This window comes from Sebastes fasciatus, chromosome 9, assembly GCF_043250625.1.
Source record: "Sebastes fasciatus isolate fSebFas1 chromosome 9, fSebFas1.pri, whole genome shotgun sequence".
Classification (NCBI taxonomy): Eukaryota; Metazoa; Chordata; class Actinopteri; order Perciformes; family Sebastidae; genus Sebastes; species Sebastes fasciatus.
The window spans coordinates 9,434,867-9,457,086 of record NC_133803.1 but is presented as its reverse complement, the minus strand read 5'-3'; the positions used below and the strand labels follow the sequence as shown (position 1 = coordinate 9,457,086).

At 39.3% G+C, this 22,220-nt stretch overlaps 2 protein-coding genes across 5 annotated transcripts; one reads left to right on the top strand and one right to left on the bottom strand.

The window, feature by feature from the left end:
* Positions 1–633: 633 nt before the first annotated feature.
* sfxn3 (sideroflexin 3) lies at positions 634–13,822 on the top strand. The gene is made up of 11 exons (XM_074645887.1): positions 634–765; positions 4,569–4,741; positions 4,988–5,158; positions 7,545–7,643; positions 8,252–8,327; positions 8,462–8,547; positions 8,629–8,756; positions 9,612–9,661; positions 9,862–9,911; positions 10,002–10,049; positions 10,138–13,822. The coding sequence occupies exons 2-11, from the start codon at positions 4,578–4,580 to the stop codon at positions 10,232–10,234; spliced, it is 969 nt and encodes a 322-aa protein (XP_074501988.1). The 5' UTR covers positions 634–765; positions 4,569–4,577; the 3' UTR covers positions 10,235–13,822.
* A 1,361-nt stretch (positions 13,823–15,183) lies between these two features.
* Positions 15,184–22,063, bottom strand: LOC141773813 (peroxiredoxin-like 2A). 4 transcript variants are annotated; one of them, XM_074645885.1, is made up of 7 exons: positions 21,908–22,007; positions 18,836–19,084; positions 17,707–17,892; positions 17,137–17,228; positions 16,891–17,031; positions 16,138–16,302; positions 15,184–16,047 (listed from the first exon to the last, which is right to left on the bottom strand). In XM_074645885.1, exons 2-7 carry the CDS (start codon positions 19,029–19,031, stop codon positions 15,952–15,954), a joined length of 876 nt encoding a protein of 291 aa, XP_074501986.1. In that variant the 5' UTR covers positions 19,032–19,084; positions 21,908–22,007; the 3' UTR covers positions 15,184–15,951. The 4 variants fall into 4 exon arrangements, with proteins under 4 accessions (XP_074501986.1, XP_074501984.1, XP_074501983.1 ...); XM_074645883.1 differs by lacking the exon at positions 21,908–22,007 and adding an exon at positions 19,686–19,797; XM_074645882.1 differs by lacking the exon at positions 18,836–19,084 and having other exon boundaries at positions 21,908–22,063.
* Positions 22,064–22,220: the final 157 nt, after the last annotated feature.

Here is a 22,220-nt window from a genome sequence, read left to right as displayed (position 1 = left end):
TGATTAGAAAGTGCTTTTAATCACATATAAAGCTCTGTATGATCTGGCACTGGAGTATGTAACTGAGCTCCTCACACGGTACTGTCCAAACAGGCCCCTCAGGTCTGCAAGTCTGGGTCTTTTAACTGTTCCAAAGACCAGGTTGGAAACAAAAGGTGATCGAGCTTTTGCAGTACTGGCTCCCCGACTCTGGAACAGTCTTTCAATGAGCATCAGATCAGCAGACTCTGTCACGACTTTTAAAACCCGTCTTAAAACCCACTTTTATAGAATGGCTTTTCCAATCAGCTGAACTATAGTCTTTGGTATGCTTGTGTGCTGATGTATATTTATGTGCATATGTAACTATATGAATATGTATATGCTTGTTTCTTTATTTTCCATTCTATTGTTTTTTATTTAATTATTTATGTTTCATTGTATTCTGTTGTATATGATGGGAATTTCCTGAAGTACTCTACAAATAAAATTATTATCATTATTATAGTATAGTATATACAGTTTATAATGTAACCAAATAATAGGCCTATATTAACATAATTTAGCATAATACAGTTTAGTATAATATAGTATATGAGATATAAGATATAGTACTGGAAGGTGAAACAGAAAATAATGTTTCCCATGTACCTCCCTGTCTGTCCTTTGTGGTGAAGCTGTGTTTTCCGATAGCTGTAGCTGTCCTAGAAGGCAGCAGAGGTCCTCGGTGCTGCTGTGATATTGAGAGGTCACAACATTCACTCACACACAACCAGGCCAAACCAGGTACGTCTCCGAGCTCTCTGAACTCACGTCTCTAGTTAATGTACATGATAAATCACAGCAGGACAGTAAGTCAGTGTTTACTCCTGCTCGACGTGTGTCCTAGCAACGGCTGCTATGGTGTTAGCTAGCACGGTAGCTAGCTGGTAAGCTAGCCGGCTGGTTGACGTTTAGTTTACCAAGAGAGCACTAAAGTAACTGCTTTATTGTCACGTCCAGCCTAACATTTGATGTTGTGGGGATTTAATTTGATTTCAATGTCCTGTTTCTAGTGTTTCTTAACTCCAGTGTGTGTTTCTATGGTACCACCGGCTACTAGCTAGCTTGTTAAGGAGCCGACAGCCTTTAGCCGGCTGGATGACAGGAACAGAAACAGAAACAGCGTGTCGTGACTTCTCCATCTGTCAGTGTGTGTGTGTGTGTGTGTGTGTGGGTGTCTATGGGTGTGTGTGTGTGTGTCTATGTGTGTTTGTGTGTCTATATCTGTGTCTATCTGTGTATCTGTGTGTGTGTGTGTGTTTGTTTATGTGTGTGTCTATGTGGGTGTGTCAGTGTGTGTGTGTGTGTGTGTGTGTGTGGGTGTGTCTGCGTGCGTGTGTGTCTGTATGTCTGTGTCTATGGGTGTGTGTCTATGGGTGTGTTTGTGTGTGTGTCTGTGTGTGTGTGTGTGTGTCTATGTGTGTCTATATCTGTGTCTATCTGTGTGTCTGTGTGTGTCTATGTGTGTGTGTGTGTGTGTGTCTGTGTCTATGGGTGTCTATGGGTGTGTGTCTGGGTGTGTGTGTGTGTGTGTGTGTGTGTCTATGTGTGTTTGTGTGTCTATATCTGTGTCTATCTGTGTGTGAGTGTGTGTGTGTGTTTGTTTATGTGTGTGTCTATGTGGGTGTGTCAGTGTGTGTGTGTGTGTGTGTGTGTGTGTCACGCTATTTATTTGATCAGCTACTTACCATGTGACACAATACACTCTTGAACTATTAATTCACACCTTCATATTCTCCTGTCTAGACTATTGTAACTCCCTCTACACCTGCCTCAGTCAATCTGCTTTAAATCGCCTTCAGGTGGTTCAAAATGCAGCGGCCAGGTTATTAACCAGAACTAGCCATCGGTCTCACATCACACCTGTTCTGGCATCCCTCCATCGGCTCCCTGTAACATTCAGAATCAACTTTAAGATCTTGCTTATTACATTTAAGACAGTGCATGACCTCGCTCCCAGTTTCATTTCTGATCTCCTTGTTACATATTGGACCGGTCGAACACTTCGATCCTCTAATCTCAGCCTTTTATCCATCCCTAAACAGCTAAAAACTGCAAAACAAAAGGTGATTGTGCCTTTTCTGTCTTTGCTGACTTAGACTCTCTGGAATCACCTCCTCCAATCTATTGAAGCTGCTAAATCTCTGGACTGTTTTAAGCGGCTTCTAAAAACCCATCTCTATAGGCAAGCCATTCTATAGGCCTCATCCACATGTGTGTTTGTCTGTTTTTGTTTGATCTGTTTCTCATTGTTTCTGTGTGTCATATTGTAATTTTTTCTTGTTTTTTTCCTTGTTTGATGTTTCTTCTTGTGTGTGAAGCGCTTTATAACTGTTTGTTTTAAAAGGTGCTATATAAATAAAGCTTAACTTACTTATTTACTTACCTGTTTAGCTCTCTCAGTAGTTAGACGTTTTTGACTTTTAGGTTAAAGTGTATTTGAAAGGAGCAAAAATAATCAACTTGGTTTTTTTTTCAGCAAAATATCCAATGTTTTTTGTGTCTTTGAATGCACCATATCAGATGTTATTATCTTTATTCATTTGCAGTTTGCAGATGTTATGCAGAGGTGGTTATGGTCTGATGGCCTGAGCACTGTAGTAGGCGTGTTCCTTAAAAAGCACATACAGGACATTCCTGTAATAGTTAAGTGTCTGTTCTCACCCCATGGTTACATCTATTATGACTCACTCAGTGTGTGTGTGTCCTATGCACTTACTGAAGAAGTACAAAAGGTAAATGAGCTGGAAAGAGCAAGTCAATACTTGAAAAGCAGAGAAGTAATGCTTTCGATGATCTTAAAGTGACAGTAAACTGAATATCTTTGGGTTTTGGACTGTTAGTCTGACAAAAAAGCAATTTCAAGAAGTCAATCATTATGGACTTTTTTCACAATTTTCTGACATCTTCTAAAATTTCTAGACTAATTGATTAATCAAGAGATTAATTGTCAGATTAATCAGTAATGTAAATCATTGTTATTTGTAGTCCTAAATGATGGTACTGTATATTCATCAGATACAAACACCACAAGTGCCGCTGACCTACATTTTTAGCAGGGTTTGTGTTTCAGTGTTCTTTTATCTTGTAGTCACAGCCACAACTGATACGAGATGTTTGAGCTCAGCCTCAACCTGGTAGCTTACATGCCTTTTTAAATAACCTGTCAAGACAACAGTAGGCCATAACAGGTTTGAATTTGACACAGTGAGAACAACAAGGTTGTATGCTGTTCAGTGATGGGGGAGGGGGCTTCACCTCAATGCAACTCTGTACTGTAGCAGAGCTATTAATGGAGCAGAGGTGGAGGATTAACTGTGCATCCAGTGTTGTTTTCAATAATAATTTCACTTGTATGGCTGGGTATCAGAAGTACTGATTTGATATCCTCCAGTAGAACAGAGTATTGAAAACATTTCCATTAAATGTTTCTTTGATCAGATGGTTCCCAACTGATTATTAACAACAGACTATTTATTTTTTTAGAAAAAGTTTAAAAAGTATTTTTTTGGAAAATCCTATACTGTATATACTGTATTTGTCAAAGTAAAGTATCAAAACAATATGGTTTTGGTGTCTTTACAGGCCCAGCCTGTGAAGTACAGTACAGTATTAGGGCTGTCAATCGATTAAAATATTTAATCGCGATTAATCACATGATTGTCCGTAGTTAATCGTGGTTAATCACACATTTTTTATCTGTTCAAAATGTACCTTAAAGTGAAATTTGTGAAGTTTTTAATACTCTTATCAACATGGAAGTGGGCAAATATGCTTGCTGTATACAAATATTTGTATACATTTATTATTGGAAATCAATTATTGACACAAAACAATGACAAATATTGTCCAGAAGCCCTCACAGGTACTGCATTTAGCATGAATAAATATGCTCAAATCACAACATGGCAAACTGCAGCCCAACAGGCAACAGCAGTTGTCAGTGTGTCAGTGTGCTGACTTGACAATGACTTGCCCAAAACTGCATGTGATTGTCATAAAGGGGGCATGTCTGTAAAGGGGAGACTCGTTGGTACCCATAGAACACATTTTCATTCACATATATTGAGGGCATAGGTCAAGAGACCCCTTTGAAAATGGCCATGACATTGTTTCCTCGCCCAACTGTAGCGCAAGTTTGGAACATAATTTAACTTCCTTCTCGACAAGCTAGTATGACATTTGGTTGGTTCCAATGGATTCCTTAGGTTTTCTAATTTCATATGATGCCAGTATCTTCACTCTAGCTAACTTAGCCTGCTACAACCTCCAAAAGATCGATTGCGTTAAAGAAATTAGTGGCCTTAAAACAAATTTGCGTTAACGTGTTATTATCGCGTTAACTCTGACAGCCCTATACAGTACATACATGGACCTCCTTGTTTATTAATCCATCTGATACAACATGTATTCCAAAATTAACTCTGTGTCTCAACAATTTTTCCTCTGAAATACTCTCAAAATGTTACATTTATATTTACATGTGATCCTATATAGATTTGTAACATAGTGTGAATACTAATTAACATGTCTGCCATTAATTATAGAAAGCCAGGATGTCTGAAGAGCTGTCCCTCAACATAAACATCAATGAGCCAAGATGGGACCAAGGCACATTCATGGGGCGCGCCAAGCACTTCTTCATGGTCACAGATCCCAGGAACGTCCTGCTGTCCTCTGAGACTCTGGAGGACGCCAGAGTGGTCATGGAGAACTACAAGTAGGTGATGGAGTATGAGTATAAATGATAATGTTAGAGAGGTTGTGGTGGTGTGAGGCATGAATGGTACTGATGTGGCTAGTTGTGCCATTCACACTGAAATGGAGATGCCAATGGGAGAAAAAAGCTAAAAAGCACATACTATATATTTTTTCACTTACATATATATATTCACTTACTGTGTAAGTAAGAAGGAATACATTTTTGTTAATTTTATGTTGCAAATTTGTGTTTTGACTTCTTCAGGGTTGGGAACGTGAAGCCTGGCCTGACAGAGGACGAGCTCTGGAGAGCCAAGTACGTCTACGACTCCGCCTTCCACCCTGACACAGGAGAGAAGATGTTTGTGATTGGCCGGATGTCCGCTCAGGTGCCGATGAACATGTCCATCACAGGCTGCATGCTCACCTTCTACAGGTACAGCAGAGGTTTCAATACACGATTCAATGTACTCTAAACACCAAACTGAAAATGGCTTCATCAAAATAAAAGAGACAAAATAGAGAAATGAAAATATACTAACTGAATATGATACAGTTTCCATGTGATTTAAATGTAATACAGCACTGCATAAAATAGAGATTTTAATCCCTGCACAGAGGGAAAATCCTCTTAAAGAATAACAAATATCACTCACTGCTGAATACTGATAAATCATTGGGCAGCTGAGAGGACAGTGAAGTCATGTGATAATGTTGAGCTGAAACAACACATTGATTTGACACAAAGTAATCAATGTAATAGTTTGAGATATTTATCAAGTGAAAATGAGCTGTTTACATAATTTAAAATGTGTTCAATCTCAAATAAATGAATAAGAAATTATTCAGTTTCATTTAGACTAAACCAATAAGTGGAATGATACTGAAATAAAACAGTCCCTGGAAAAAAAATGGCAATGTGAAATAAAAGCTTCACAACATGAAATGAAAATTTACGCAACAAGCTTTGGAAATGCGACATTTCCAAATAAAAACTGCTTAGATGGAAATTACCTGCAATAAACAAAGGTATTACAAAAACAAGCAGGATGAAATAACATCTCATAATATTGATATTCTAAAAATGTATTTCATGGAAATGTCATGGCTATATTCTATAATTTGTCTGTATTTATTTATTATTTCATGTCTTATTCATTTATTTAATATTGAACATGTTGGACCAACATATTTTACCTCATTAGAATGATCAGTAGGATATCACAGTGTAATTGTTGTGTACTACCACTGGAGGGAGCTAGACTCGGAGTTTTGAAATTCTACACATAGTGGCTTTAAATAGTAAAAAATAGGCACAACAAATAAAAATAAGGCAAAACATCAGATTATCTATCAAATGAAAGAATATGCAGAAAACGTATAGGTTAACCTGTACTGAGTGATTCAAAATACCAAACCAGAGAGAAGGTTTTACTTCAAACACAATTTAATCCTAAATTGACAAAGTATAACTGCATTATGTTTCACCTGTGAACAGCAACATGGATCGGAGGTGTATTATGTTGTACAAAGTGTGAAGCTCTCTGAGACAAACCTTTGAGTTTGGGCTATGAATAAACTTGTGGCCTGACTCGACTCGTCAGACAAAACCTAACAAGATGATTAACATTTCACAGCCGCAGGAAAAAGGAAAAAAACATCTCTAATTACATGTGGTGTAATGGTTTACAATGCTCCCCTGACAGATGTCTCTGTTTTTATCTTATGCATACCAGCTTTAATCAAAACTAAACTTCTAGGTTGTAAAAAAAAAATGGTAGTTGCAGTGTGAAATAAATAAGGATTGAGGGTACATGCAGTGTGTTTAATATATTAAAGGTCCCATATTGTGCTCATTTTCAGGTTCATACTTGTATTTTATGTTTCTACTAGAACATGTTTACATGCTGTAAAGAAAAAAACTTTATTTTCCTCATACTGTCTGCCTGAAAATGCCTGTATTTACCCTCTGTCTGAAACGCTCCGTTTTAGTGAATTTCAATGGAATTGCAACGAAATTGTTGAAATTGAGCTTGGTTCCATATCATTCACATACACTGCAACCGGAAACAACGACTATAGAAGTAAATAGACGAAACTCCGTTTCTTTTTTTTACAACAGCCGCCGCCGCCATTTTGGACTGAAAATGCTTATTATATTTACAATATTTTATTGTTAAAGACAGGCCATTTTGGTAAAATACGACAATAGAATAGAAATTAAAAAAAAATATTTTGTTTGCCGCTTTATTTGCGTCCGGTAGTCGCTTTCAGTCCAAAATGGTGGAAGCGTAGCTTTGCTGCCGGGCGCTGAAAGTTGACTTTCACCTCTTGGCAATATACTGTACGTTCTTTGCCGGAAATAAACTGGGATGGAATGTTTACGTTTAAAACTGTGTAATGGTCCACATATTGTATATTTGTGACATCACAAAGTTACAGAAATCCTGACGGCTTGTTTGAAAGGCTCCGTTTCTGAATAAGGGCTGTGTGTATTTCTCTGTGGATTGAGCGATTCGATACTTTCACAGATTTATTTGGCACTTAAATCTGCTTTTTAATAGAAAAGACATGAAAAACTTTTTACATTATGGAACCTTTAAATATCCCACACTTTTTCTACTGTGGGGACTGGAGAACAGCACACATAAACATCTAATCTGTACACAGTTGGGTATTTTTGCTTGTATGCTCCACTATGACAGTTTTTGCTTTGTAACCAAACTCTTTCGCTGCAGTGCCAAAAACCATAGTTTGTACTGTACACTCTGTGAAATGGCACTTCCTCAAACACACTGTTGTTGTTCCCCTCGTGTTTACAGGACTACTCCGGCAGTGTTGTTCTGGCAGTGGGTTAACCAGTCCTTCAACGCTGTCGTCAACTACACCAACCGCAGTGGAGATGCCCCCATGACCGTGAAGTAGGAAGGACTTCTCACTTCACTTCCACTCTAGATCATTCCTGTCCTCCCTCTAAACTAGTGTCTGTAAGGAGGCAGTGGGAGCAGCTGTCCTCTCCCCTTCCCTCACAGCGGTATTACGTTCCACTGTTAAGCATGCCCCATGTCACCATGCACCCATGCTGACATAGGTTATATGCTCCCGATTGATTGTCAGGTCAACGTGCAATTTGCATACTCTTTTCATTGTGTCACGAAATGCATCTCTTAGATGCTGCAGAAATGCATCGAATGCATGCATGTATGAAGAATGGGGAGGGTGGGGAGAGGGTTGCCTTCAGAACATGCTAATGCATATTCATGTATTAAGCATGTCATTGAGGATAAATGTTATTGTGTCTTCCTCTGCATTATTATGTTGGAAAGTCTTGTTTTCTTTACCTTTGCTTATCACACATAGCATGAATTTGCACACTTACTTTGAAATGTTCCACTTTAGTGTGCCTGATAGATTCTCAGCCACAGACTTCATGTGCTGTAGCATAAGTCAGCTAATTATGATGTGTGAAAATGAAAAAGGGAAGTGGGTAAATTAATGTGTGAATTGCATCTAATGTGTCTCTTCGCAGTCAGCTCGGTGCAGCCTACGTCAGTGCTACTACTGGAGCTGTAGTCACCGCCTTGGGTTTCAAGTCTCTAGCTACGGTAATGTCTGCAGTTCCATTGAATTTACAGATGAAGTAAAACAAAGTTACTCAGATACAGACAAGCTGATCTGCATGTATATTTGTGTAGAGATTTTGTTGTCTGAATGTGTTTCTGATTCTGCACCTTTGCAGCGTCTACCTCCAATCGCCAGCCGGTTTGTCCCCTTCGCTGCTGTCGCTGCTGCTAACTGTATCAACATTCCCTTCATGAGACAGAGGTGAGGTATCTAAAGTAAAAACCAGACCTCAGCTGTGTTTACTCAGGAGCTTTTAGGAACTTTTGTTTTTGTTTCTTCCAGGGAGTTGAAGTTCGGTATCCCTGTGATGGATGAGAATGGAAACCGGTTAGGAGAGTCCCCCAATGCTGCCAAGCAGGCAATCATGCAGGTGGTGGTGTCAAGGATCGGCATGGCGGTGCCAGCCATGGGTAATATAAACATTATATCCACTGTTTTGATAGTCATTTCTTTACTTGTGAATCTCAAACCGTACCGTAGTTGATGGCGTGAGAGATAAAATAATTTCTCACCCTGTTAGACTTAAGTGTGAAATTTTCTTTCATGAAACAGATCACTCATAGAAATAGAATAGAATCAACGTATCAGGATGGTCAGAGCGGTGGCCATTTTTATGTGTACCGTTGCCATAGGTACTGTTGTGGCGGGCTGACTTCCGCATAACCTAAACCGATTGGTGGCAGGTTGCGGACTCACTGAGGTGAGGTTTTGCAGTAACAACGGCTAATCGAGCAGTGGAGAAGTAACGTTAAGAAGCACATCGAAAATGTAAATAAGTCAAATTTAACAACTTAATGTTTCATCCACACACTCCGTCACCGCGGAGGAAAGCACGTTACTATCGCTAGATGAGTGACAACTTTGTTCGGCTCATTTTCTGTAAGCAGTGTGGCATTGGAGCATGGTGGATTAGCAAGACAGCTAGCTGGCTAGTGGACCCCTGGCTGGTTAATTCTTGGGTTGGTTCCGCCGGGCTTTGGTGCTGCGCTGATTACGGAAAATGAGCCAGCGGCAGCCCCGGGTCTAACGGTCCCTCGGCCTGGGGACAAGCTACCTAGCTTACTAACCAGCCAGCTGTCTCCAGAAGCTGCGACCACACACTTTACGGCCACATTGACGTGTGTTCTGTTGTCACCGTAACAACTAACAGCACCATTTTTGCCATTTTCTTTTGTACTAGTCAAATTACCACAGCAAACAGTTCAATAACCCTTCTACTATTTCATTTCTATGACTTCACATGATTTATTTTCATTTCTCTACAGCCATTCCCCCTGTTATAATGAATGCTCTGGAGAAGAGAGCTTTCATGAAGGTAAGCAGACTGCATGCATGACTCTCATACTGTTGTCAGCGGATTTACTGGGTCTGCCGGTGTTTTGTGAGGCTGAAAAGAGTCCTGTCACATTCCACATATTACGCATACATTGAATGCTTATGCCCACGCAGACAAACACGTCAAACTTTCTACGTGTCTGCCCGATTCACTGCAATTTTGACTTTGTCTCCCTGTAGCGGTTCCCAATTCTAAACGCTCCGGTCCAGGTGGGGCTTGTCGGTCTGTGGTAAGTAAATTACACATAATGGACTCCATTATCTGTACTTAAAAAGGAACAAGTGACACTAAAACCTCCCTTTCTATCTCTTGTTTCCAGCCTGGTGTTTGCAACTCCTCTGTGCTGCGCCCTCTTCCCACAGAAAAGGTACCAAGACTCTCCTTGGAGGAAAAGGAGCTCATGTGTTATCTAACATGTAGCAGCGTTTTAATCATGTTCTTCCATCTCTTTGTAGCTCTATGAGCGTGAGCGGGCTGGAAGCCGATCTGCAGGAGAGGATACGACAGACCAGTCCCAGCACCACCACCGTCTACTTCAACAAGGGCCTGTAGGACTAGCCGACACACTCCATGCACACACACACAAGACATACATGCACTCACACTTGCTACATACACTGTCCTGGGGCACAAGTGGGAGGGCAAAAATAAATTTATTTATGTTTTGTGTTGTTGTTGTGTGTACTGCTGCATTTTTTTTTTTTTGAGCTACTCCAAGTGTAACAGCGGAGGATTAGGGTTAGGGCGTTGATTGTTGAGGACTGACTGAAAACAAAACATTTTGAGAAGGAAGATCACTTGACAGTTTGCTCTGTACATACCGGTAGATATGGCACTCCTTAGAAAAGAAACATTGACTCCTGTTTTTCTTTGTTGTGTCTTGTTGTGTTTTCTGTCTTCCCTCGGTCCAAACTGCCTACAGGGTGGCAGCTCATGAAGTTACTGATTTGTGTTTCAATCACCAATATTTCATGTTGCATTCAGGTTCATGCAAGTTTTAAATCCTCTAGTAAATTATTCGTGACTCCAGTTTAAAATGAAGGCTTGTGCTTCTAAGTCTTTGCCTCTGAATGTCGCATAATCTTTTTTTGCCTTGTGCCCCCTTTCCCCTGATTTTGATTTCCTCTTTCCAATTATTGCCTAGTCAGTAATATTTGAAGCAATACTATTGTCATATTAAGCACTGACTATAGTACCTCGAAATTCTTGCCACCAGTTAATTTCCACCTTGTAGTTAAACTGGAAAAAGCAGTGTGTGAATTGGCTCTTAATTGTCCAACCCTTAAAGTTCCTCTTTTGTTGTACTCCTTATTAACCGGTGCAGCTTCTTTCTCTCTTCAACGCTCCTTTAAGTGTACCTTCGTATTCATAGACCGGGTAATTAGGTGCTAGGTACAATGTGGCAAAGGAAATATGTAGAAATTCTACTGCAAAAGCTCACAAAGCACAACCGTTGGGCGCATCAGTCAACACTATTATGAGAGTGCTTTTATCAACATAAATATGTACTGTTGCCATGGCAGTGGCAGCCTGTTTATCAAGGCCTTTTATCATGTTGAGATCACTATATGAAGTGGTAATTATGTTTAGTGGCATATTAATGAAATATTAGATTGTTGTAGGTGGTTGTGTCAGGTGGAGGAATATACTTTGTTGTGTCTACATGTTGTTGCTAAAAACGAAATGATGTGATCTGATCTAAGTTTAGTCAGTTGTGTGTTTTTAAATACAATCACGTGCAGAAGACAGACAACAATGTATTGCTGTTGTCATGTGAAAACTTTGTAACTCAGATTTTTTTTTGAATCTTTTTTTCCACTTGAACTGAAGGATTGCGCAAGCAGATTGAAAGAAGTCTAATTTCAGTTCCTTAAAGTCGGAGATGCAGGGTTTTGATGTGAAACAGCCAGCTAGCCATCTGCACTATAGCCACTGATGTCCCATTGTACCAAATGAAAGTAGCTAATGTGCGTGACATAGTCCAAATACTAAATGCTTCTCTCTAGTTAGGGTGTGTACAGTCTTTGTTGTCGCAGTTGTTGCTTCATGGAAGTGGACAGTTTGGCTGAGCTTCTCTAAACAAATTTATTCAAATTGAACACATGACTGTCCAGTGTGGTTAGATAGTGATGATGGTGTATGATAGGAAATATCAGCTGACTTTATCCCAGTGTCGTCTGTCTGAATTATGCAAGAATAAGTATATTTTTTTGGATATATTTATAAATATATATATATATATATGATGTACAATATATTATGGAGCACATATGCATGAGACATTTTAGAGATTTTAACTGCAAGGTGTGCCTCTATTAGCGAATCCACCAGATGGCCCCACACATGCATCGGAATACAGCTGCTGGTATTGCAGGAGCACAGAGTTTGCTGCAAATGAGTGCGTGCACCTTCAGGGCTAATGAGTTTTCAGATCAGAGGAGGGATCCTTTAGTCTAGTGGGACTTAAGTTTATACAGTGAGCACAGTCACAGATTACCAACTGTGATTCAACGTCTGTGTAAAGTGATGTTTTGTGAATGTTGGTCAAAGAAAACTATACCCAACTGTGAGATTGTACCGGCCGTGTTCACGCTTAAATTCACCTCCATCAAGCAACTGTAGTCACTCGAGTTTATGTTTCTGAAATTTGAAGTTATACATTTAAAGTAAACTGACTGTGGGTGTTAAGGGACTGTAGGAACTGCACAACTATCAACTTCTGTACAGAAATGCACAATGATTGTGTTTATATCCTAAAATTGAAGAGTTTAATTCCAAAGTGCTGTCTAGATCACTTTATAAACACATACCCTATCCTGAAATACCGTCTTGATACGACTCCTCACTTCTGTATGAGAATGTCTTTGTATTATTTTTAAATGATGGATATCTCATTTTAGAATGAAACTCTTCTTTTAACTTTTACTCTCCATTGTCATTCATATTTTCATATTAACCCCCGGACAATAGCTACTGTTAAAGTCGCTTGCCTCCTTCTGTAACACTGAGACTTGATCACATGCACTGCAGGACAGTGTTTCAGAGTTAACATCGCTACCGTATTCCAATATTCGATATATATACCATTGCTGCATCATAGTTATTGTGTTTGGGGTGTTTTCCTGCTGAGGGTGAAATTGCACTATATAACCTTTGCTGTGCTGCTGTAGGAGCTAGATGGATTTGTGTTATTGCTGTTTAAAAGAAGTTTTTAAAGTGTATATTGTTGAAGATTGTATTTGTTTATGGTGCTGGATGATGTTGAATGAACTTGCTGCTAATTAGTAATTCATTCATTGTCTGGCAGCTTTCATTGCTCATAACCAAGTCGCTTTAGCTTCTGCTTTTTTTCCTTTAGGTTTTTCCATTCTTGGAATTATGACGCAAAAGTGTCGAGAACAAAGCTAGAGGGTTTTAGTCAGCATTTAAAGACATTTGTTAATCATGTATCTCAGCTTGTGACTGTACTGTACCAACGTAACATGTCGCACCAATAGATCTAGCCAAAGATGAGACGGGTATGAATTGTACAGGATTGAGGAGAAGAAGCGAGTAGCTTTTAAAGTTTTCGTTTCAGCTTTAACGTACGGACCTTTTGCCAGGCTTTTCTCATGCAAAAACATATTTTCGTTTAGTTTTCTTTTTTTATATAAGTGGTCCTCAACTTTGTTAGTGTGTCACTCAACAGCACACCAAATCTTTCAACAAAGTCGCAAAGCATCGTCATCAATGCAGTTTACAGATTGAAGATATAAATAAATCCCAACACACAGTTTAGATAAATATCATATTTTTGGCATAGATTTTTTTTTTTTATTGACATCACAATCAAATCTAATTTCATAGCACCAGTGATTTTTGGCACACTGGTTGAAAACCCACTAATTTGTAACTTTGGTTGTGCAAGCCATAAGATGTCAAATCTTTGCATACTGAAGGAAAGACAATCCGTTATTATTACACTCCATGAATGCTTTGGTTATGTCATTTACATGATACAACTCACACAAATGTAGTCCTGTCAGTGTTGGTGCACAGTGTTTTCTCCCTCTATTTTGTATTGTGTTGAAATATATTTCCTTGATGTGGAATGTATTTTACTCAGAGCAATAGAATAAAATTGTAACTTTAAAGTCCAAACCCGTCTGCTTAATTTGACATTATTAAACATTGTGTATTATAAATTGTTTTTTAAATATATTATTGTCCTCCTGCTCTTGAGGAAAGGCCAGAAAATAAACTTTAAAGAGTGAAAAAGCCAGTTCTGATCTGATACGGCTTGTTTGTTCAACAACCAGGAAAGCATGAGGCAATCAGATAAAACTAAGATTAAACTGAGAATGTCATCTGAATTTGTTACAGTATGTTTTGGCCACATACACAAAGTGACCAACCCAGCTTGTATTATACATCCAAGTCTACTAATGTCTTGGTTCAGACGTCTGAAGATAAAATGATTCACATGAGTGATTTAAATGTGATAACCGGTGAATTTTTACAGACATGTTTGAGCCCACCCCGAGCTTCCAACAGAAATTATGAGAAATTTGCCTTCAGTTTTCAGCCATAGTATATGTGGATATTCTGTTTCTGTAGCTATAATAAATTAATGGTTTAAATAACGGTCAGATTTATTTACCAGAAAAATGTGTGCTTCGAATACAAACTGCTGTTTCTGCTCATTTTAGTTGTAGCATGCACAGGATTTGATTATTTAACTGGACTATTGATTAAACTAAAGGGGAAAGGGAGTGTGTATGTGATTGCAATTATAATAGATGGATTTAAAGGGGACCTTTTATGCTTTTGTGCTTTTTCCCCTTACTTTAGTGTGTTGTATAGTTTTTTTGTGCATGTAAAAGATCTGCAAAATGTACAAAATCCAGAGTCCACACCAAAGGGAGTTACTCTCTCCCACAGAAACACTGCTCCTGAACTGTCTGTAACGCCTTGATTCAAGTCCTGCCTTTTCTTCTGTAACATGGTGATGTCACCAAGTAACACATTTGCACAATACCCGCCTAGCGGCTCGTTTTGCACGCCTTCAAACAAAGTTAGAGTGGAGCTGGAGCGGAGTCCGAAAAGTTTGGTTTGGTTGAACAATCGCGTCAGTGGGCCAGCTGACCAATCAGAGAACATTTTTTAATCAGAAAAGTCTTTAGTCCATCCAAATCATGTAAAGTGCACAAACAACTTCTACTGATACAAATGTTCCATGATTGTAATGGAGGATGTAGTTGCTGAGAACCTACATAACAGCGTACTGCAAACAAATATCAAAATGTCATATGTGTCTGGTTATACATTCCAGTTACTAAACATTAATCTGCACCTGCCAGCCAATCAAAATCTGTAATTTTCCAGTAGTTTGTTTGTGTGGAAAAACTCGAAATGTGTGCTAGAAATACAAAGACATCCACAAGAGTTGGTATAATCTATCACCAACACATTTGTAAATTGGTCCTGTAAAGTGTCTTAAAAAATGAGTCACACAGTGAAGATATGGTGATGAGGTCTTCTTTTTTTATTACTTCTATTTTCTGAAACTATCATTCACATATACAGGTACACACAGTCTCTCTCACACACAAACATAAACATGCTTCACAGGAAGCACAAACGCTCCTCAACATGGCGACGGTGATGCTGAACCTGTACGTGTTTGAGCATCAAACCTGATCCTCTCAATGTTGAGTTTGGATTCAAGTTGTCATTATCACACACACAGACCGCACACACACTCGTCAATCATGTTGGAGGCCCGCTATGGTGCCTGACCAGGAGAAGCAAACGAAGAGAACAAATAGGAACGTTATGCCAAATGTACCACTAACTGACAGCTAATAGAATAATTGATCAAATGGTAATCCAGCCTTTACATTGATTTACTGTATGTGGTTCTCTAAAAAGGCAGATTTCAAATGGCCGATAAGTCCCTTACTACCTGATTTTAATACCCGTCTCAAAAACTCTAGCTGCTAGGTGTCTTCAGAGGTAAAATCGGTGACAAATCCTGCAAAAATCTTGGCTCTATGCCGCATTTCACGGCTCTACTTTCGTAACCAACAATAAATTATTGTGCAAAAGACAGAGGTATGTTGTGATGTTAGACAACGCAAACAGACTTAAATGTCATTGTAATATAAATATTTCAGTGATGGACGGACTTTAAGTGCATCTCAGCGTGTCAAGTTAAACATGCAGATATGTTTTGATCTAAATACAGTGTACCTTTGTCTAATGCCATTTGTTTTAGGAAAAAGAAATACTTATTTCACTGGCACAATTTTCTTAACAGCCTCCAAAACATCTGCAATCTCCACTTTATTGCCAAACTCCTTCTCGCGGTGTTCCAGTAGAATCCCCTGCAGACACAACATACAGTTAAAATACAGTTTTATAAAGCTCTATTGAGCCAAATCTCCTCGTGCAGTCTGAATGTTTGCTACGCTCACCTGGTCTCCTGCTCCGATGACAAACACTCCCCCCAAGATGAAGCCCTCGCCGTTCATGTTGCCCTGGTAACCGGACCTCCAGGCCCGCATGAAGTTCTGCCACACCCCGAGACGAATGAACCCCAGACCCCCCATCTTCCTCTGCAGCGGGCCGTAGAAGTGTTTCTACAATCACACAGTTTAGATTCAGTCAGACGAAACAAGAGAAATGAAATGTCCCTGTGGATTTATTTTACTATTGCTTTAACAGCCAAAATTACATCATCACCTCATTCGTCAACTCCCAAGTTGCCCCTCTGCAGACAAAAACAGTCTAGTTCTCAAGATATGTGACTCATTTTCATTTCTAGTTCTCAAGTTCTCATTTCCCAGCAATAACTAATGATTAATAGCCTACTCACATACATTAAAAATGTATGAAAATGATTTTGTTAACCAAGACTCTAATGGCCATATACACTTAATTAATCTCACAAGAGCTGAAACGATTAGTTGATGAACAGAAAATTAAATAGTGACATTTTAATAATTAATTAATTGTTTGTTTAATAGCTCGAGCTTCCCGAACGTGAATAATTTCTCTTTTGTTGTCATGGAGGACAAACAAAAGCGCAAAGAACCAGGTTGGGACAGGTTGTCATTATCAGTATGTGCTGCTGGAGTCCCAGTCTTTAAAACCGTAAAGACCGCAGACTGACAGGAAGGTGAGTAACAGTGGCTCTGGAAGATCTGTTGTTATCTACCACCGCTAACCTTTTCATCTATGTAGATGTCCCCAGCGAAGTGCGGTCTGAAGTCCTGGATCTCTGTGCCGACGTTCTCCTTCACCACGGCGACCAGAGGGACCCCGAGCTCTTCCAGCTGGGTCTTCAGAGAGGACAGCTCAGAGGCCTCCTACACAGAGAGAGAGACGGATTATACCATCAGGGTAAATATTACTTACATACACAGTCACGTGTAACACCCTCTCCTCCGTCATTCAGAAACATTTTGTATCACCTCTCTGCACAAAAATCATCCAGGTCGCCGTACGGCCATGACCACAGCCCCGTTCATGTCCCACAGGCTCTTTGCTTTGATGACGTTGTCATCTGCAGACAAAACAAGAAGAAAGTGTTCCTAAAACAAGGCCCTAATCTGACATGTCTCTGATAAAAAGAAAGCACAAGAATGTCATGGGTTTTTACTGCTGCAAGAAGTCAATACAGCCGTTGTGTGGAAGATAAAAGATGCAACCTTCAAATGGAGAAAAAACAAAATGTTCATAGTCACATGGAACATCTATATGTATTAAGAATAACAGTAACTCGACCTTCAGCTTCGGACAAAGACCTTTACAGTGATCTAATCTGGAATACCAGCAGATTTGAGAAAGCAGCTTTGCCTTAAATGCCACACAAAACCTCATTGTACAATGCATACAAACATGCAATGGTAAAGAAAACTGGAAAGAGCTGATTCTGTGCTGATGTAATGTTAATTCCCCTCCTAATGGGTTTAACAACAGCCGGCGTTGAGACAAACAGGCTTATTGGTGGGCGACATTATTAAGTCAGAAAGCCTACCTACCACCTATAGTGGAGCGCAGGTCAGCCTCTTCAAGGTGTTCCAGCGACGCCTGAGCAGCTTTAGGCAGACACAGATCGGTGTTGGCAAGGAGGATCCCGGCGAGCGCTGCTCCGACAGCACCCAGACCCAAAGACCACATCCCCATCCCGAACAGCTCACCCTCCAGCCCGGACACGGAGGACAACACTGCAGCACAAACAACACGAGGAGAGAAATGTGTTACAAGTTTGACATAATCAGAATGAAAAAGACACATTATTTGATTTGACTACAGTTTTTGCAGTTTTCTTCCACATTGTATCTGAGCCACTAGATGTGCAGACTAGTTGATATTTGCACTCTCTCTTTCACTCTTATTGCTTACACAAGGAGACCTCGGACGCTGAGAGACCAACAAGACCCAGCTTGCAGATTTTGCCTTGAGTTACAGTGTAGTGCTCAGTCTGTGTGTGGTGCTTTTTACCAGCATAGCCTCTTCTCACGTTACTGTAATCTACAGCAAAGATCATCCATGAGATTAAATATTTCACATACTTAAGGAGATGGGATACTGCTCAAAATGATGAGATAACCAGTTTGCAGCTGGTGTGTTTCTTAATGAATCCCTCTGTGACAGCTTACTTTTTTTTTGTACAGTTTAACGTGCTTTAACTTGTATTTTTATTGTTTTTTTCTTAGAAAATTTCGCAGCGAGTGTATTGTAGGGCTGCAACTAACAGTTTTTTCATCATTAATTGATCTGTCGATTATTATATTATTATTATATTCTTGATTAATTGTTTTGTCTATAAAATGTCAGAAGATACTGAAAAACAAAACAATTTCCCAGAGCTCGACTTATCGTTTCAGCTCCAGTACAATGTACTTATTATTTTTCAATCATTTTTAGTGAAGCTATTTATCTATGAACACTGTGGATGAAATGTAATCAAAACACTTTACATTGCTTAAGATAAAATAATTATATTATAAAATGGCTAATTTATTTTGTCTACTTTCATGACACTTCTCCATCACAAAGTGGGTGGAAAGCATGGAAACAGGTTGAAACATGGTTTCTCCAACACGCTTTAAGTTTGGGTTACGGTAGGCAACAGCTAGCTGTGTATGGAGTCAAATATGTCCTTGCCTGAAGCCGGCTTGTTTGGGTCAGGACTGGCTTTGGCTTTACTTTGGTGAAACAGAGCAGTCTGGGTTCTTAGAAACTGGTGCCTGGCTGTGGTGGACGGCTGGCTGCTCATGGTAGCGCTCCCTAGAGTGAGGGCAGAGCAGAGCGGGGACAGTCTCCACCTCAAAGCTGTCGGACACCTGGACAGAGCCAGCATCAGGACCGTGGAAAAAGTTTGACCCTCTGACTATAAACACCCTCAAAATTTCACTGAAAGAAAGAAAGACAAGTCTTTTCTATGAAAGTTAAACCACTTGTGCCATGCCACAGGCCATTTCATAGACAATACATTCCACCTCTATTACAAGCACTGCTTTCAAGGAGGCTGCATTTGATTTCACAGATTTAACAGAGGAAAAAAAAACCTTGGCATCTTTCTTCATGATTAGATTACTCAGACAAAACATCACACCTACAATTAAACCAGTTATACCCATGCTTAAAATAGGAATTTATTACCCAACCTGCAGAGTGTGCAATATAAAAATGTCAGAACAATAAAAGCACGAAGGTGTGATTCTTATCTCATTAATCTTACTGACGTATGATGACTGTTCCCCATTTGCAAACAAACTTCCTATTCTTGTACCCGAACCTCTCTTGTGTGTGATTAACACAACAACACATAAATTACAGTGAAAACACAAACATATAAGTCCTTTTACAATATGCTACACAGAGAAATCCATGCACTGAGAATTAAATATGACCAGTCTTGTGGATATTTCACAACAAAAATCTGACATTAAGTTTAGGAAATATCTATATTCTGTCTATAACCAACTGAAAAGTAAGAATGCCATATACTAACTTGTCTCCATTTCCAAAATGCGAAGAAAAACTTATTCGTCTGGGCTGTAGCTCAGCCAGTTTCAAAGAGTAAATCACCCGAATGTATTTTGTGCTCTGACACTTAACGACAGGGAGGGCAAAGGGATGAAAAAAAATGATAACAGCAGCAGCCAATAGAGACCGATGTCCACGCCTGCAACTCGAGGAAGAGTCTAGATTCGTTGAATGTGTCTGCAGAGTGAGTCAGCACAGGTACGTCCAGACAGGATATGTTGCACAATACTTAACACACAATGAACACGTCTAATAAATCAGTGTATTATATTAATGAGATGCCTGGACGGTGCTAGGACGAAGGATCAAACAGTAGCTAGTGATGGAAAGCAACTAAGTGCTTTTACTTAATGCTGTACTAAAGTACACTTTTGAGATACTTTACTTAAGTATTTCCATTTGATGCCACTTTATTCTTCTGCACTACATTTCAAGGGGAAATATTGTACTGTTTTACTCTACTAACATTTATTTGACAGCTATAGTTAATAGTTACTTTGAAGATTAAGATTTTTCATAAAAAACACATCATCAATTTGTCATGGATTTAACTACCAAACCGTAAATAAAATAGTTCAAATAACATTAAAGTACTGCATGTTAATCAATATCATATATATATGATAATATGACAATCTGAAGAGGGACATTCTGCATAATGAACTTTACTTAATTGACAATTTAGCTGATACTTATATACTTTTACTCAAGTAAAAAAAACATTTTTTCCAGCTGTTAAAACCCCAATTTGTAATAATCATCTTGCCTGAAAGCAAATTGGACTTATAAGAATTCAACATCAGTCCTGATCCAGTCCTTGCTTCACTTTATGTTCATCAAAAGCTGAACAAAGCTGCCTTTTTTTTTAAGTAAGCTTAATAAATATTGTCCAACATACCTAACTCCATTTGTACCTGTCATTAATGTGCTGTTATTTTTATTATCAGTTTAGTAGCTGTGTGTAGTTGTGTGATATCTTATTTCCTGTTTGTTCTAGCTGGCATAATATTTTGTATTATAAAATTCCCAGTTATTAAAAATAATAACACAGTAATTCAGCAATTTGAACCCGTCACTTTAATTGTATTACTACTTTAAGCTGGTAAAAGATTTGAATACTTAAAATAAAAAAAATAGTAGTGGTGTGTCGTTACGAACGAGCCGGTTCAAAAAGCTGGCTCTTTTAAGTGAACGATAAGAGCCGGCTTCTGTCCGAGAGACGTTTTTTTTCTTTTTCTTTTTTCTTTAATTATTTCAAGGCAGAATGATAGGACAATATTCTCCGCACCACGGGCACTCCATGCACTGACTTTGACTAAATGTTGTGTTAATGACATCCGTGCGACCAATCAGGTGATGACAGACAAGATTCATTCCATCAAGCAGGGAGGGGCGGGGGTGCGCAGTGCGCTGACTGTCTACAGGTACAGAGCAGGAGGGAGAGGAGGAGAGAAAGAGAGAGGAGTGCGGTGAGCGAATAGCAGAAAAGATGAGTGACAGTCGGAAACGAAGCAGCATGTAAAATTATGGTATTCTGGAAATTATAAGGTTTAGTATAATTATATTGAATAATGTAAGTGATATATGTGCACACATACTAATCATAGATCAAAACAGCGCTAAATTTGGCTGAATTATAGAAGGCAGAAGTGGTAAAACGAAGAGCCGTTTGGGAGCCAAAAGAGCCGGATCTTCTTGGTGAGCTGAACCAAATGATCTGGCTCACTAAAAAGAGCCGGAATTCCCATCACTACTAACTAGCTAAGAGCTAAACCAGTAACCTAGCAACCTAGCAGTAACCGCCCCTTTAGCCCGCAGTGAGACAGCAAATAATGCAGATAATGACCTTCATACTACCAATGGGTAATCAATGACACTGCCTGAAGGCTCTACAGGACTATACTTAAATTGTGGCCAAATAGGACTAGGGTATTTTAGCATTTTATTACTGCGGGACGGTTACATAATCAACACATACTCTCAGTGCCCTACTAAGTTACAGTGGCTGGTCACTGTTGGCACGGTAACGGGGTGACGACGGTGTCATGGCAGCAACATTACCAATAGATAAATGAGCAGTTAGCCTTTAGTTCACTGGGCTAGGAAATAGCAGGGATTCCTACAGCAGGTGCACCTGTATTGTGATATAAAGTTAATGGAGGAGTTTTGTAATAAAGCCACACTCACCAGAATCAATGAAGCGACACGCAGCGCTTCTCTGAACGAGACGTTTTGTAAACAGAGTCGGCGCAGGCGTACTAACCGATCCCAGGGAGCTGGAGCTGGGAGGGAAACTAATCGAGCACTGATCGAGCGAGACACCACAGAGACAGGTGGAGACAGAGCAACATTTCCTGCTACAATGTAGCACATATGAAGAAATTAGGAAAAAAATCTTTACAAAAATTAAATCTAAACTCCAAGATTTTGATTCCCAAATATACCAAAATAAAATACAACATCTACTTGGAGAAAATAGTGTCATCGCCATAGAGGCTGC

Coding starts and splice junctions, on each gene's coding strand:
- sfxn3 (XM_074645887.1), top strand. CDS start 4,578: ATGTCTGAAGAGCTGTCCCTCAACATAAACATCAATGAGCCAAGATGG. Junction 7,644..8,251: donor GATGCCCCCATGACCGTGAA/GTAGGAAGGACT, acceptor GTCTCTTCGCAG/TCAGCTCGGTGCAGCCTACG. Junction 8,757..9,611: donor CATGGCGGTGCCAGCCATGG/GTAATATAAACA, acceptor ATTTCTCTACAG/CCATTCCCCCTGTTATAATG.